Below are 17,987 nucleotides of genomic sequence, written 5' to 3'. Positions count from 1 at the left end.
GTGAAGAGATTTGTAGTATTCCACAGATGAGGAAACTAGTGAGGGAATAGAGTCAGGAGTTTAACTATTAATGGGACTGTAAAGTTTGTGCTCTTTTTCTCTTTTTAAATTTAATTAAATTTAAATTCTATCTCCATATCTCTTGAAACTATTTTTTTTTTTTTTTTTTTTGCTTTTCTGTTTGGAGGTATCATTGTTCCTTCTAGGAGCTAGGATAGTTGGGGTGCTGGGCGTTGCTGTTTCAGACATCAACATCATTCTGATGATCCTAGATGAAAAGAAAAGGGAAGGGAAGCTCAATTTATTTAGAATTCCTTGGGCCTATCGGTTGCTTGGAGCCCAGAAGGAAGCAGGACAAAAGGGTTTAAGGTTACGTGTGGATTTCTTCAAATAGCGGAGCTCATGTGGGTCTGAGTGCGGAACATTTTCTTCTACTATGACACAATAGAGAGTACATAGCCTTTTACAGTCAAACTCCGTGGTATTTGAACCCCACTTGCCACTCATGTGGCCTTGGTAAATGAGAATCTCTCCCAAGTATTACTACCTAGCTCATAGGGCTGTCATGAGAATTAAATGAGATAGCATATGAGATGTGTATAACATAATACCAAACATAGAGAACACCTTTTCCTCCTCATATCCAAACAATTAGGCCCTAGAGAGGGCTCCAGTTAAAAATGGAATTAGAGTACTTTCTATAAGTTTCCTAGACATTTCCTTTTTCTTTTCTTTCCTTTTTTTTTTTTTTTTTTTTTTAAACCAATCTCAAACTTATGATTTCTGGTGGCTAAGTGTGGAGCTCAAACTTGTGACTTGGAGATCAAGAGTTACATGCTCCTACTGAGCCAGCAGGTACCTCTTTCCTAGACATTTCCAGACTCTACTTTTGCTTAGAATCATCGTGACATTATTTTATTTGGTCCTGATAATAGCTCAGTGAAATAGGATAGGGCAGTTATTTATAGATGAAAAATGGGGTTCTTTTTCTTGTTTTTGAAATACTTTGGAAACCTGTTGGATAAAAAAGATTTTCTAGAACTCTAAATGGTATGATAGTGACATCTACTGTAATAGCTCATATTATTACCGTCTTTGAAGAAGCTGCACTTTGGATAATTTTAAAATATCAGAAGGAACTTATTGATTTAATCACCTGCTATTTTGGAAGGTGGAGGAGGTATAAAATGTCATCAGATACACTTTAACAAAACTGCTTGTATAAATAATTATAATAAAACCTCAGATTTCCAAAAACTACCATCATGTAGAAGATCTGGATTAGTGAAAGAGGTTTAAAGATGTTATGGAATTCTCTGATCAACTTAGAATTTTAAAGTTTAAGGTAGTGCTATGACTGGTGTTTGGTCTAAAAAAACTAGATTTGATAAGTGCAAGAATATTAGATGGAGGAGATCAGAGAAGGGGAAAAGCCAGAGCCAAAGTTGCCAAAGGCAAATGAAAAGATAGCAAGGTTTGGAGCAGCTTAGGTGAGGTGACTCGGGTTAGGGGAAGACAGGAAAGCAGGAGATAGAACCACAACATCTCATCAGGAATTTAAAGAGCAACTTACTGAGATGGACTCTGGAGTTAATACAAGTGTAGCCCGAGCTCTTACCTTTACAATATTTTGCAGTTAGAGTTCCTGAATATGTTGACCCTAAAGTATTTCTTGACAAAAAATTCCAGGACATCAGGAAGGTTTTTGTTCAATATATTACTATACTTGGTCATAACACTGTATGAACAGACTAGAAAGCATCTTGACTAGTTTTAAAACCGAAAAGTTGTGCTTGGGGGATTAACATAGTAACAAGACTATTCTCTGGATATTCTGTTTGAGAGTCCACTAAAATTTATAAATGTGCTAAACATTGTTTTATTTTATTGTAATTACATTCTTGTAACAGTTAAAAATACTTAATTTTGAAATATTTCAAGTATGCAGGAAAGTTCAAATACTTTAGATTAACAGACATCCGTGTACCTACTACCCAGATTTAACAGTTATTAACGTTGTACCATATTTTCCCTAGATATTTTTTATTTTATTTTTTAAAATATTTATTTGTTTTGAGAGAGAGCACCAGCAGGGGAGGGGCAGAGAGAGAGAGAATCCCAAGGAGGCTCCATGCGTGGAGCCGGACATGGACCTCGATCCCACGACCCTGTGATCACGACCTGAGCTGAAATCAAGTCGGTCACCCAACCGACTGAGCCACCCAGGTGCTCCACCCCATTTTTATTTTTATTTTATTTTTTTTGTTTTTTTAATACGTCTTTTTTGAGAGAGAGACAGAATGTGAGTGGGCAGGGGACAGAGAGAGAGGGAGACACAGAATCCTAAGCCAGCTCCAGGCTCTGAGCTGACAGCACAGAGTCCAATGTGGGACTCAAACTCGCGAACCACAAGATCATGACCTGAGCTGCAGTCGGATGCTTAACTGACCGGGCCACGCAGGTGCCCCTAAAACATTTAAAACAGTACCTGGTATGTAGTAGATCTGAATAAACAGAAATTGGAAAAAGATAACAAAGTATATAGAATGGCATCTGTGTTCACTTTCAATTGTGTAATGATTGCCTAGGATTACCTTAATTACAATTCTAAAAATAGGATGAGTGAAATTATGAAGTTAATAAAAGTCCATTATGATTATTATACTTTATATTTTGAAGTAAATTTTTTTTAATTTTTTTTTTCAACGTTTATTTATTTTTGGGACAGAGAGAGACAGAGCATGAACGGGGGAGGGGCAGAGAGAGAGGGAGACACAGAATCGGAAACAGGCTCCAGGCTCTGAGCCATCAGCCCAGAGCCTGACGCGGGGCTCGAACTCACGGACCGCGAGATCGCGACCTGACTGAAGTCGGACGCTTAACCGACTGCGCCACCCAGGCGCCCCATGTAAATTTAAATTTACAAAGTCGTTTCACGTTCGTTACATGATTTTGTTACCAGGACAGCTTTGTAAGGTAGTTCTTTTCTATTCGGGAGAGTGTAAACAGTGACTGGTAGTAGAAAGTTTATGGTGGTCCTAATGAAGACATATTCAAGTAGAAATAATGGTGCGGTAATATTTTCATTTTTAGGAGCTTGTGTGCTTTACCTAAACTTAGATTCTGAATATATTTGGCTCTGGACTTTTATTTTTCCAAGTGGGAGGGAAGGAGAGAGGTTGTATAAGAGGGTTGGTTGTGTCTTAATGGAACTGCCTGGAGACGGAGGTCCACAGCCTCTTACTTAGATCCAATGGTACCACCCCCAGCCCCCGCCCTGTTATATTTTTAAGTGTAAGGCCAATTGGTAAGATTGTTTTGCAAATTCGTAAAGTTTGATGGCAGCTAACTATATGCCAGGGATGTGAGGAGATTCCCTTAGGTTGAATATGGGTTAAAATTAATAACTAATTTGGCTAACTTTGTAGGATTTGCTAAGCCAGATGTGACAAATTTATTTGGTGGCTTCTGTTCAAGTGCATTGATTCAGTTCCTTCTCAAAGGTAAAAGTTATGCATGTTTTAAAATTTCCTATTTTGGTTTTTTGTTTTAAGAGTTTAAGATTAGCCTGTAAATTTGTGATTCTTCCTACTGCTTTTGTGGAATGAGAAACGTTTGGTGGCTGGTATTTTCCGTAGCTGCACCTCTTTGAATAATTCCCATTTTGGAATGTTTTGTAGTTAAAAAAAAATTAGATACTAAATGTGTTAGGTTTGTATCATCTTTTTTCCCCCCTAGTATCATAAATAAATCCCCTTTTACCATTTATGTGGATTTACTTCAGGTAGGTACATTTGACTCTGCTTGGGATCAGCTGCCAATGCTGGATTCGTTTTGAAAAAGGTTAATATTTATCACTTATCCTGTGACTCTGAAATACTTTAGAAACAAATGGCATTGAAGGTATTTTTTGTTTGTTTCGTTTTACCTTTCAGAGTCCCTTTTGATTTGGAAAGAAACACTTGGTAACAAATATGACTGAGTTCTGGCTTATATCTGCTCCTGGGGAGAAAACATGTCAGCAAACATGGGAGAAATTGCATGCAGCAACTACAAAAAACAATAATCTTGCTATTACTTCAAAATTTAACATTCCTGACTTAAAGGTAAAACGGCATGGTGCAAAGTAGTGTATGAGTTCATTGTGAAGAGAACAGTTGTCTTTGCTTACATTTTGGTAGAAATTAGAGATCTGGGTTCCTTCAAAAAAAAAAAAACTCATTTCTAGCCATTGGCATAATTGAAAACTTATCTTGTTCTTTCTAATCTTCAGATTTTGTTTTTTAATTTGATTTTCTCTCGGTCTTTAAAATTTTTTTAATGTTTATTTACTTTTGAGAGAGAGAGAAGAGACAGAGGAGTGAACGGGGGAGGGGCAGAGAGTGAGGGAGACACAGAATCTGAAGCAGGTTCCAGGCTCTGAGCTATCAGCGCAGAGCCCAAAACGGGGCTCGAACTCACTGACCGAGAGGTCATGACCTGAGCCGAAATTGGACACTTAACTGACTGAGCCACCCGGGAGCCCCTCTAATCTTCACATTTTAAATAATGAGGAACTTGAGATGAGCCCCTCTAATCTTCACATTTTAAATAATGAGGAACTTGAGATTTTAGAAGTAAACTACCAAAGTGCATAACATTTTTCTAAACTTTTGTGCTTTTCTAAATTGTAATTTGAATTGTAATGAGAAATGTTATGAAAATATTTGATATATTACATTCACATATATCTTCAGAAGTGAAAAATCTTAGTAATATACTTCAATATCACAGCAAACCCAGTTTTTTGTTATTAAATTCATGCAAGTTTCAGTAATGTTGCAAACGTTTTACCATTAGACCTCTTTAATCATACTTTGCAGGTCTACCTTAGTTATTTAATGTGGTTAATTTATTTAATATTTATTGAAGGTCTGTAACCTAGCAGCCTCAAAGGGAAGCAGGTTATCAGTAATTTTACAGAAGGGAAAAATCACAGTATTTTTATTTTGCTGGGTAACTTAGCAGGTAGTTATATAGAGCAATCATTTAAGAAATAACTTAAAATTACCGGTTCTTTGTATTTTGGGAGTTACGAATTCCTTTGAGACACTGATAGTCATGGACCCCTCCCTATTTAAGAGCTGCTGCTGTAAACCATGACTTCAAATGGTCCACCCATCACTGGGCGGTAGAAGCAGATGCATAGGCCTGCCATTGCAGAATCTTCACCTCTTAAATGCTGGCTGTACCCATGAATTAGAGGATTATCCCGTGCATATAAATACCTTTGAGATGTCTGGCAAACTTTTTTAACCACACTTGCACATCATGGAATAAAATACGGAGAACTTAGGATTTATGGGCCCTTCAAATCAAGGTGTTGTATCACCTTGTTAAAAAAAAAAAATGGCAGGGGATGAAACCTAAGTAGTAAAATGCTGTATTTCCCTTCTAGGTTGGCACACTGGATGTCTTGGTTGGTTTGTCGGATGAACTGGCTAAACTGGATGCATTTGTAGAAGGGTAATGTATTTATATGCATTGACTAGAGCAAAATGAGTCACTGTTCTCAGGCTACCTGGACATTGGGTTTATTATCACATGTATAGTCTACTTATTGGAATGGTTTTGGAAGATGCTGACTCTTGGGCGCCTGGGTGGCTCAGTCAGTTAAGCGTCTGACTCTTGATTTCAGCTCAGGTCATCATCTCACGGTTCGTGAGGTTGAACCCCACCTGGAGCTCTGCGCTGACAGCGTGGAGCCTGCTTGGGATTCTCTTTCCCTCTCTCTCTGACTCTCCCCTGCTAGTGCTCTCTTTCTCTCAAAATAAATAAAAATAAATAATTAATTAATTTGATGCTAATAAGTAATTTATTTAAATAAATAAAATAATAAAAGAAAATGACTCTTTGTTTTCTTTTTAAATCACCTTTATGAAAGTACATTTTATATACAATAAAATATATGTGTTTGAAGTATGAAAATGGTGACTATCTTTAATATTTTTATTGAGATATAACTTACATACTATGCGATTCATCTGTTTAAAGTGTACAACGTGTACCCTTTAAGTGTACAGTGATTTCTAGAATAGTCGTAGAGTTGTGCAGCCATCGCCACAGTCAGTCACAGTACATCTTCATCACTCTCCCACTACCACCATCACAAACATCCTATTCCTTGCCTCCCCCGTATCCCCTGCCCACTCTCTGGCGCTACAGATTTGCTTATTCTGGACATTTCGTGTAAATGAAATCCTCTAATATGTGATCTCTTGTGGCTGGCTTCTCTTCCTTGGCATAATGTTTCACGATTCATCCATGTTGCAGCGTGTATTGATATTTCATTTCTTTTTGTTACCAAATAATACTCCATTGTATAGAGGTACCATATTTTATTAATCCATTTATCAGATGGTGGACATTTAGGCTATTTCTACTTTTTGAGAATACTGGTATGGATATTTGTGTACAAGCTTTTGTATACTCATATGTTTTCATTTCTCTTGGATGTGTACCTAGGAGTGGGGTTACTGGGTCATATGGTAGCTCTATTTTTAACATTTTGAGGAACTGCCAGACTGTTTTCCAAAGTGGTTACACCGTTTTACAGACCCACCAGCGCAGAGTATGGAGGTTCTCATTGCTTCACATTTTTGACAAACTTGTTACTATTCATCTGTTTGATTATAGTCTTTCTAGTGGGTATGAAATAGTGTTTCATTGCATTTTCCTTTTTGTAAAAAATTTTTTAACGTTTATTTTATTTTTGAGAGACAGAGCATGAGTTGAGGGAGGGACAAAGAGAGAGGGAGACAAAGAATCTGAAACAGGCTCCAGGCTCAGCACAGAGCCGGACGCGGGGCTGAAACTCACGAACCATGAGATCATGACCTGACCTGAAGTTGGACGCTTAACCAACTGCACCACCCAGAGACCCCTTTCTCTGCATTTTCAATTTGCATTTACCTAATGATTAATGATGTGTTGAGCATTTTTTCATGCATTTACTGGCCATTTCTGTTTCTTTGAGAAATGTCTATTTGGATTCTTTGCCCATTTTTAAATTGGCTTATTAGCCTTTTTATTATCGAATTCTAAGAGTTCTTTATATATTCTAGATACAAGTCCCTTATCATAACGTGACTTGCACATATTTTCTTTGATTCTGTGGATTGTCTTCACTTTCTTGATAGTGTCCTTTGAAGCACACGCAAAAAAATTTTTTTGAAGATTTTATTTTTAAATAATCTCTATACCCAATGTGGGGCTCAAACTCACAACCCTGAGATTAAGAGTCACATGCCTTACCAACTGAGTCAGCCAGGCACCTCTGAAGCCACACACACACAAAAAATTTTTTTAAGTATAATCTCCGTCTTATTTTTTTTTAACAGAGAACAGTTTTTCTTCAGTCCTTAAGGACTTAGCTCTTTACGTGGGCTTTGATGGAGGTTGTGGGGCAGCAGCAGCAGATCTAAATCGGGGTGATGGTGTTCGGTCCTTCTGTGCTTCGTGAGAGCGATTCCTGACTACCTTGTGAATGGCACAACTCACACAGTAATGTAGTTTCACATACAGCTTGGGAAGCACCTAGGCGTCGACACTCACTTCGGAAATGTCCTTGACTGCGGCAGCCTCTACTATATTCTAAATAATGAACTTCTTTTTTTTTTTTTTTTTTAAACGTTTGTTTATGTTTGAGAGAGAGACACACAGAGCAGAAGCTAGGAGAGGCAGAGAGAGAGGGAGACACAGAATCCAAAGCAGGATCCAGGCTCTGAGCTGTCGGCACAGAGCCTACCCAACACGGGGCTGGAAGTCACAAACCGTGAGATCGTGACCCGAGCTGAAGTCAGACGCCCAACTGACTGAGCCACCCAGGTGCCCCAGAATAACGAACTTCTTAATGGCCTTGTTCTTGGGCACGGTACGGGCACAGTTAGTGCAGAGAATAGGCTGCATGGGGCCGCGGCCCTTTTTGGCATGACCATTATTCCTTCTTTCTTGGTCATCTTGGAAACCTGAGCGAGTGAAGCACAAAATTTTTCATTTTAATGTCCAGTGTATCTATTTTTCGTTGCTTGTGTTTTGTTTGTCTAAGAAACCATTGCCTAATTCAAGGTGACACAATTTTATAACTATATTTTCTTGTAAGAGTTTTATAGTTTTAGCTTTTACATTTAGGTCTTACATCCATTTTGAGTTAAGTTTTGTATATGATGTGAGGTAGGAGTCCCCACTTCAGGGGTTTTTTTGCATGTGGATATCCAGTTGTCCTAACACCATTTGTTGAAAAGACTATTTTTTTTTTTTTTCCCATTGAATTGTCCTGGCACCTTTGCTGAAAATCAATTCAACGTAAATGTGAGGGTTTATTTCTGGACTCTCAGTTTTATTTTATATTTCTTTCTATTCCTTATTTCTGTCTTTATGCCAGTACCATATTGTCTTGATTGTTGTAGCTTTGTAGTAAGTTTTGAAATCAGAAAGTGTGAATTCTCGTGTGTTTTTCTAAATTTTCAAGGTTGTCTTGGCTATTCTGATTCTTTGCATTTTTATATGAATTTTAGGATCATGTCAAATTGCTGGAATTTTGAGGGGGATTGTGTTGAATCTGTAGGTCAATTTGGGGATTGTTGCCATCCTACCAATATTAAGTCTTTAATCCGTGAACGTAGGTTTTTCTAAACTCCACTTTCAGTTACTTCTGAAATTTACTTTGTGTTTTAGCCGAAGATGGGTGTGGGTCCTTGATAACTTTTTGCATTTTGATTAATTGGCAGAATCAGTCTATAATCCCTTTGACTCTTGGAATACAGAGCTTTTAAATAGGGTTTAGGTACAATTTTGTAAAATACAGAATTTTGGAGAATCTTAGAAATGTGTATTTGATTGAAGCTTTAAGGGAACTTGAAGTCTGTGTAGAAGGATTTCCCATGTGTGCTATTAGGCTTTTCTGAATTGATAGAACCACCATAATGCAGTGTTTCTGGTAATAGAGGCAAATATTGCCTCTCTATATTGATTTAACATACCAACATATAGTAAGTAAATAGACCAGAAGATATACTGATGGTCTTTAACACTGGAGGCAAAGAGGCCAATTAGGAGACAGGTTTAAAGTAGATTAGGCAAGAGATATTACAAGCTTCAACTGAGGCAAGACACTTGGCATAAGAATTAGTAAAAGGATGAAAGAAAAAGTAACAGTACTTTACGGTTACTAATTTCATGTATTCATGGTAGGGCAAATGTGAAAGTAATTATTGATGATATTCTCAGCGGACTGATTGATAGTATGAATCATCTCTTGGTTTCTGGATTACACATTTTTAGTTGAGGAAAACTCTTTGTAGTTGCCATTCCTGAGATGATGGTCTTCCCTACAGTCCCATCCCCACATTACAGTTTCAGGTGGTGACAACCAAAGAAATCTGAAGAAGGGAAGTCCCTGAGAATGTAATTATCAACACTTACTTGGATTCTTGTTAATCACCTGGGTGGCTCTATAGGTCTTTCTTTAAATTGTCATTGGGATGTCCTGCATATAGTTTAAGGTTTGTTCACATTTTTTAGGGGAGGAATCTGGAAAGTATTTAGGGTAAATGCAGTCTGTTTGGTCATGGAATTAAAAGTTGCCTGTGCATTTTGTCTCCTCTTCTGCACTGTTATGCAACTTGTCTTCGTCAGTTTTCCTGAAACCTTTGAAGAATTTAAAAATCCTGTGGTTGTTAGGCCTTGGTAGAATTGACAGATGTTAGCTTTTTAAGTCTGAACATTGTGATAATGTGGAGTAAATTACAGTTTTTACTTACCAAGTAATCTAATGATAAGAGCAACTTTTAAGGTTACCATGTGTACTCGGACATAGATAAGTTTTGTGGAGATGCACAGGGAGATTGTGAAGTTGTCAATTACACATTAAGTGTATAAACTTGACACCAGGCCGTTCTATACTCTTGAACTATTTCTGTGGCAAACATATGACCATTTTTACATATTCATAGCAAATGGTTCTGTTTACAAGATGCTTGGGAAATTATATGGGAATAATGGTTTGTCACCTTTGAAGGGATAAGTGAATTTTGGAGACCTAGGCAAATGTGTGTACAAATCCGAGTTGAAGACTTAACAGCTTTATCATTTTTTCTGCAGTTCTGCTTGATTAGGTTTGAGGTCATTCAGCATCGGATTTTTTCTGGGCCTTATTGGTTCATATTGCATGGAGTTTCTTAATTTGTCTACCGGTTTACTCTCCCTGCCATTGAGCATATGGTCCTCAGATGAATTGTCAAAAACCCTGTTTGGACCGTGTTATACCGTACTTCTCTGTAAAGTCTGACCTCAGAGGCTGTCTATCTGCAGTCTGGCTCTGGGCCACCTTCCTCGCCCCCCCTCCCCCTCTCAGCACTCTGGGCAGCCTGGATTCCTCATAATACTGTGAAGGCCCATTGGCTTTTCTGCCTCTCTTGATCCTGACTCGGAGGGTGCCCTGTAGCAAGAGTATACTTTCTTCCCATCTTAATCATCCTTTCAAAACCATTCCTATCCTTTATTGCCCTGCTCATGATTCATTGTGCTTTTTTTTCCTTTCTAAAGTTTATTTATTTTGAGAGAGAACACGCAAGCTGGGGAGGGGCAGAGAGAGAGAACCCCAAGCAGGCTCCACGTTATCAGCGCAGAGCTCGATGCAGGGCTCAAACCCATGAGCCGTGAGAGCATGACCTGAGCCGAAATCGAGAGTCGGACACTTAACTGACCGAGCCACCCTGATGCCCCAGAGTCATTAAGACTTTTTGATTCCAGTAGCTGAAAGTGATCCCTTTTTCCTTTATGCTTCTCTTCTCTGTAACCTGGTAATCTCAGTTGGCACTTAACCACACATTGCTTTGTATTTAGTCATTTGTATGTCTTGGTATCTTTTCAACTCGATATTTTGTCTTGTATACTTTTGTATCCCACCCCCCAGGGCCTAGAGGCAGACATGGAACCAGAGAAAGAACACCAAAGTCCAGACACTATGTTTCTAGTCTCAGCTCTGCCATTAGCTGCTTTTGTGATTTTGTGACTTTTGTGACTAAGTCATTTATTCTCTTTATACTTTGGTGTCTTTACTTATATAAAATGAAGGGATTGATAAGGTGATGTGTAGGTGCCTCAGTAGTTAACGACACCATGGTTTCTCTTTAGCATTGTTCCTAATAGTTAATAGTAGTTAAATAGTTAAATAATAGTTAAGAAATAGTTAAATAGTTAAAAGTCTACGGTTACTCAGTTCAGCTTTGCATGTTACAAAACCTTGGTCCCTTCTATCCTTAAAACATTACTTAAGAAGTTATAACCCATTTGTTTTGTATTAAATAGATACATGTAAAGGGATATACAGTCCAATTCATGTGTGTATGTAGTGTGTTCATTGTAAAGCATGGAATTTAGGTCTTTTTCCTGGAAACGATTATTGATTTTTTTTTTCCCCTCCCAAGGGTGGTTAAGAAAGTGGCTCAGTATATGGCTGATGTATTGGAAGATAGTAAAGATAAAGTTCAGGAGAATCTGTTGGCCAACGGAGGTAAGCTAATGTTTCAAGATTTGATACTGACTTGTATAAGGTGAATGACTTAGCTATAAAAACAAAAAAAGAATGTAAAAAAATCTATAGATAAGGATATTAAATATAATAGAAAGCCACTAAAGATATAATTATTAGTACTGAATTTGGTGATATTCCAGTTACATCTTGTCCCCCTTAACATTTTGTGTAAGACAGTCTTACATACATAGTAGATAATACAGCTTATGACATAGATGTCACGTCCTTCTAAAAGCAATATTATAAAGATTTACCTGAGTTCTTTCCTGGAGCCAGTTGTTAACTCACATTCACAGTGTTTCTAGGTTATGTGTCTCAGCATTTTTCCAGCTGAATACTTGTCTTCTCTAGCTTTTGTATTTAATAGCATCCAACTTCTAAAGCCTTGGAATAAAAAATTTTAATTTTAGTGCAGGGGAAATGCCTTTCCCCTCAAATTTGAATATGGCATTTCTTTACCTTAGTGCCATGGAGTAGTCTGCTACTGACCTCTCTGTAGCTGGAAGCTAATAGTTTGCTTGGTATAATAATGACTTTGTAAAGATAGTTTGACCTCACTGTTGTCATTTGTACTTGTATTTGGTGTTCTTTATGAAATGACACTTTATTTTAATTTAGGCTCATCTTTAGTGATATGTCATTATAATAAGAAGTAACCCTTTTCTTTCATTCTGTCCTGTATTGCCTACTGTGATGAATGTCACTGTTGTGATTTTGTTATATTAACATTTGTTGAGTAGAGAGTCCTGGAGTATCATGGGATGTTGAGCCATGATTCAGCAAAAGACCTCAAGGGAAAGTGAAATAGAGAAGTTTATTACTCACGGGTCCTGTGGGAGGGGGCACCATATGGGGAGATCAAGGTGCAGGCAGAGAGTGGCAGGACCTGGGGCACATGCCTTTATTAGGGTCTGCGGGTGGAGTGCTTTGGGGTTCCCAGGCTAAGTTGGGATTGTTCAGTTCAAACCAAAAAGAGTAGGGCTTTGGCAAACTTTGAGGGGGTCTTGTCTTAGGGAGAAGGCCCTGGGCAGTGGAGGAGAGTGTTTTATCAGTGGGAGTCTATCAGGAACTCACATTTCTTGTCACTCTGCAGGCTCTTACCTAGAACTGCTCCCAAGGAAAAGGCTTCTGTAATTTCTAGTTCCCTGTGGGCCACTTGGCCACACAAAATGGATGCCGAGGCAGCAGTATGGAGTAGTTTGACTAAGAGTTAACTGTATTTAAAAAAATTTGTTTTAAATGTTTATCTATTTTGAGAGAAAAAGAGCAAGCAGGGGAGAGGCAGAGAGAGGGGGAGAGAGAATCCCAAGCAGGCCCTTTATTGTCAGCGCAGAGCCTGGCGCAAGGCTCCATCTCACGAACCGTGAGATTATGACCTGAGCTGAAACCAAGAGTTGGATGCCTAACCCACTGAGCCACCCAGGTGCCCCTGATGCACCAGTTTTTAAATATCTTCATTCACGAATGGTGTTTTCTTCTCTGCTTTGACCACTGGCTAACTCCGCTCCAGTTTTTCAATCTTCTAGCAGATGGAGACACTCGTATCTTGTTACATGGCAGTTTTATCTCTACCTTTATTCGGTCCTTGCTTTTCGTTTGCTTTCCCATTTGTCCAAGACTGCCTCACCTTTTAATTTTATCATAATTGTAATAAACATTTTTATACCCCAAATCCTTTGTGGAACACAATAGGAAGTAGATTTCGAAATGTTATTAAGAAAGGACATGCTATATTGTGATGATCACCGAAGAATTGCCATCAGACGTAACTGATGTACCAGTTTTGAAATCTTTATTCACAAATCAGTATAGTATGGTGAGTTTGAATGCCACATGTAGGATAAAACAGATTATGAAAAGTATCATACTTACATTGAAACTATTATATTACTGAATCATCTGATATTCTACTTCCTGCAATAACTTAATGGACCCAACTCTACCCTTTGAATGGACCAATTTTATGATTTTCCTAGAAAGTTTTGAGTTGAGGATAGTTTCTTGCTGTTTCTTTCCATGATCCAAGGCTTCAAACAAAATCCTTGGAAACAAGCAATTAGAACCCAGTCTCTCCAGGATCAAGGAGAGATAGGAGTGAGGAAAAGGACACCTTATTGCTTTTTAAAGGCCCTCAATTGCTATGCTTTGCAGGATATGGGGGAGCGGGGTGCATACTGGAGGAAGAAAGAATCAGTCCCAACAAGCATATTGAACATTTCTGGACTGTCAATATTAAGAATGAATTTCTAAAACACAAGTTCATAAACAGAAGCTTTCCAGCTAGCTGTTAACCGAAATGCATACGCAATATAGTCAAGCAAGTACCGTGCTTACAAAACCACAGACATCTCATTTATCTCTGATTTTAAAATAATTCATTCCCTTATTGGGTGAGCAATGGAGAAAGTGGTGTGACTGCAATACCAGCTGGTGCTAAGGATGTCAGTGCTTCCAGAAGATGCAGGCTAGAGAACTTCATTAGGCACCAGAGGGGCTCTTTTCTCTCAGCCAAGATGCCCCCGTGGAAGTCACTTTTGAATTTCATTTCAAGCTTATATTGTGCAAATTCTAGTCTTGGTTGATGATAGTCTTCAAAAGTTTCTTGAGTCGCTCTCTGGACTCTCTCTTTTTCTATTCTGTTTTCATGAATGGTCCTTGAATCCGTGTGCATGTCCGGCTCAAGGGTTTCTTGTAGAGGTTTGGTGGAGTTGTGAGTTTCAAAGGTCTGACTACACTGTTTGAAAACAGTAGCCTTCAGAGAGTCCAGATACTGGCTCCTGAGGTCCATTTTCACAATCTTACGGTGATTGCTAGCCACTGTCAGTGCCTGACCCAGAAGGGGTATATTGCTCTTCAGGTGGCAGAAGGAAGTGAAGGCATAGGGAGTCTGGGAGTAATACAGCACACAGACAGGTTTGTACTGGTTTGACTTTCTGTGCTGCGTTCCCCAGTCAATTCAGATCCTTACTGCATTCTCCTCAGCGTCTCTGAAGCTGACCCTCACATTTTTTAATGCTCTCCGAAGAATTTTCTCAAATGAACTTTTGAATTGTTCCGTATCAAGAAAGATCAGCGTCTTCACCTGGTTCTTTACTCACTTGAAAAACATCCCAAACTTTCTGGTGCCGATGAAATTGAGTATAAATGATGTCTAAAAGGGCTGTGTCATGGAGACTTGCACACTTATTCTCACAGAGCAGAACCAAGTCCTGAACGAGAGATTCCTTTCTCTGTCGGAAGTTTACGGTCTGCAGTTGATTTGCAGACAAAAAGTCCCAGGCTTTGAGGATTTTCATCATTTCAGTCATTGGGATTTTCAAGATGGTCCTCATGATAAACGTGGCAACAGTTTCATCCATCTCTTTGGCAATTGGAACATGTGGCGGTCGTGGAAAAGTTGCCCCACAAGCCTGGGATGTGGCTTTCTCAAGGTTCCTGCCACACTCAAGGGCCTGATGCCACACTGTGCGGGTCTCTTAACAGTCGGTTATCTCCAGCAGTGTTTCTTCTCGGCCAAGAGTTAACTGTATTTTTAATTTAGTGTTTCTCTAACCTCATTTCTTCTCCTTGCAAATAATAGATGCTGAATAAATACTTAGTAAAACAAAAATTTAGTGATTTATTCTTGCTCTTTGTTACAGTAGTGATCCTGACCTAGTTGTTTACTATTTCTGTTAATTTGTGTTCGGGGCAGAAGGATAGAAGGTAGATATGTTAAGTTAGGATGCATTTAGTGATCTTGTAGGTATTTGATGAACTAGGACATGCAGTCTAGTAGGTGGAATGGGGATTGACAGTCCACCTGGGTGGCCTTGCGTCTGCAGTTGCTTTTAGAAATAGCATCCATATTGACCCCTTAACATTAATGTAGGAAGAAATTGAGGAGACAAGGATATTTTGATGTAAATTATTTTTGCCAGTTAGCCATTTGGTCTCCTTGACCTTGATCCCATTAGACTTGAGAAGTAAAGTCATCTTGATTACTGAACTTTCCAGGGAATAGTTGTTGAGTGTCTCTTTGGCTTTACATTTTTTATTCTTTTCATTTGAATGTGAAAGGGCCTGTGTTTTGAAGATTGTTGTATAGACTCCTAGAAACGGTTGTTACCTGGTTTTAACAGGTTTATTTTCAGTTTATTTGGGTAGGCTGGCAAAGAAAGAACATACTTGCATCAAATTCTACTTATTGAGGAGTAGTTTCTTAATCTTTGTGTCTGTTTCTCCTACATATGAGGTATATCATGGGTATGTGCATATTCCATTTATTAAGTCATCACGTTAGAAGGAGCATTTATAAATATAAAATTCTGAGTAAGAAGAGATCCAGTCAGATGACAAAGTAAAAATGTTGATTAATCCATTACTGAATATAGTTCCACATTTTAAAAATCTGGACTCTCCAGCAGTGATGACGTTTTTACTGATTTTCTCGATGCAAATTTCAGCATTAAAATTTATTACTGTGTAGCAAACTATGAACGTTCTATTGCTTCTCAGTAATTAATTTATTTCCCTATTTCAGTTGACTTGGTTACTTATATAACAAGGTTTCAGTGGGACATGGCTAAATACCCAATCAAGCAGTCCCTGAAAAATATTTCTGAAATAATTGCCAAGGTAAGATAAAAAATGACACAGGTAGGACACACTGATTCATAGTGGCTTTATTGATTTTATAAGTATTTAGCTGTGAAATACTGTTCAGGTTTTGAGAAAGCAACTAAATTATATGTGACTGATATAAATAGGAGGTACCATTACTACAACTTTACCAAAAAAGAAAGATGTTAAAAAGTGTTATAGTTTCCAGTGTACATTATCCAAGTTGTGTAGTTTACTTACTTAAGTGGTTAACTTAAATATTACATCAACAGTGTTTAAGGAAAAAAAACTTTAAAATCCTATAATTATTACTGCTACAAATTTTAAGGGTTAACTGAGATTATGTAGAACAGGAAATTGGAATCTATTAAAGATTTAGGAGTCATTCAGCTAGTGATAATGATTACTTTGGCATGTTTACATACAGTACTGCTTCAGACATTAAACTTTACGGGTTTTCTGACACCTTCAGACGTTCAGTATTGACCCTCTACACAGAAAAATGCCTGTATTCATGTACACATGATTTTATGTACGGTTTCAATGAGTACACAGATCCTGAAGCTCATCCATGAACTCACCGAGTTAAGAGTTCCTTTTATATTATAGTCGTTGAACTTAAGAGAAAATATAAAAGTCTTACCTGAAACTCCAAACAAGGCAGATAGACAAGGATCTATTAACTGTCAACATTCTGACCTGACTGAACTGAAAAGTGTAGTTTAAATTACTTGGACAGACTTTCCTTTTCCTAGCTTTCAGTGACTTTGAGTAAGTGCTGTATAGTTAAATATAAATGAGTAGATTATCAAGGATTTTAAAGCTGAGGTAATCATTATAATATAATGAAAATGAGTAGTTTGATAATATAAAGTGGTGCTCTGACTATGACTGAAGTCTCCTTATTTTGGTCCAGTTATCAAGGATTTAATCATCATTTTCTGATACTATTATAGATGAGGAAATAGGCTCAGAGAGGTGAATTGACTTACCGTATTGCCACACAACTGATAATGGTAGAGCTGAATTGAAACTCATTCTTCAAATGTTAAATCTGCTGATTTGTATGTTCTCCCTACATTGTTAGTAGTTTTAGGACTCTTTTTGAAAAATCAGCTTCTGTAACATTTATAAATACATCTAACCACAATTTTAATTTAATTGAAAAAATATTCTATGTAAGAACAGTGGCATTATGAACAATAAAACTCTGTGTACCTTCATTACTTTTGGAAATTAATCCTTCAGCCTTGTGAATTTAAAGCTTTTTAATTAATAATCTCTATACCCAGTGGCTTAGATTCCATTTATGGTTTAAGATGTAGTATCATAACAGTAATTAAAATATATGTGGACTAAAACATTATCTTTAGTAGAAGAGATTCATATGGAAATTACCAGGGTTATTAAAAATGAAGGAAGTTATTTTTTTAATCATCTTTTAAATTGTGCTTTTACATCAAAAAGAATGAAATCTTGCCACTTGCAACAATGTGGATGGAGCTAGGATGTATTATGCTAAGCAAAATAGGTTAATCAAAGACCAAACCATACAATTTCAATCATGTGGAATTTAAGAAACAAAACAGATGAACATACGGGAAGGGGGGAAAAAAGGAGAGGGAAACAAACCACAAGAGACTCTTGACAATAGAGAACAAACTGAGGGTTGATGGAGGGAGGTGGGTGGGAGATGGGCTAGATGGGTAATGGGTGTTAAGGAGGGCCCTTGTTGTGATCAGCACTGGGTGTTGTACGTAAGTGATGAATCACTCAATTCTATTCCTGAAACCAATATTGCACTATATAT

At 37.8% G+C, this 17,987-nt stretch overlaps 1 protein-coding gene and 1 pseudogene across 3 annotated transcripts in view; one reads left to right on the top strand and one right to left on the bottom strand.

The window, feature by feature from the left end:
* The window catches only part of ATP6V1C1 (ATPase H+ transporting V1 subunit C1), a 47,575-nt gene that overhangs the window by 13,354 nt on the left and 16,234 nt on the right, over window positions 1-17,987 (top strand). For 2 of the 3 annotated variants that reach the window (XM_015078026.3, XM_053208101.1), the window contains 4 exons: window positions 3,936-4,106; window positions 5,438-5,505; window positions 11,469-11,554; window positions 16,098-16,192. In XM_015078026.3, the coding sequence (XP_014933512.2) occupies window positions 3,975-4,106; window positions 5,438-5,505; window positions 11,469-11,554; window positions 16,098-16,192 (381 nt within the window). In that variant the 5' untranslated portion in view covers window positions 3,936-3,974. The remainder of the gene's footprint in view (window positions 1-3,935; window positions 4,107-5,437; window positions 5,506-11,468; window positions 11,555-16,097; window positions 16,193-17,987) is intronic. The other variant, XM_053208102.1, reaches the window with a different exon arrangement.
* LOC106980053 (centromere protein N-like) lies at window positions 13,633-15,066 on the bottom strand (annotated as a pseudogene).

This window comes from Acinonyx jubatus, chromosome F2, assembly GCF_027475565.1.
Source record: "Acinonyx jubatus isolate Ajub_Pintada_27869175 chromosome F2, VMU_Ajub_asm_v1.0, whole genome shotgun sequence".
Lineage (NCBI taxonomy): Eukaryota > Metazoa > Chordata > Mammalia > Carnivora > Felidae > Acinonyx > Acinonyx jubatus.
Note: the sequence above shows the minus strand (reverse complement) of the source record. Positions and strands in the feature narration are given on the sequence as shown.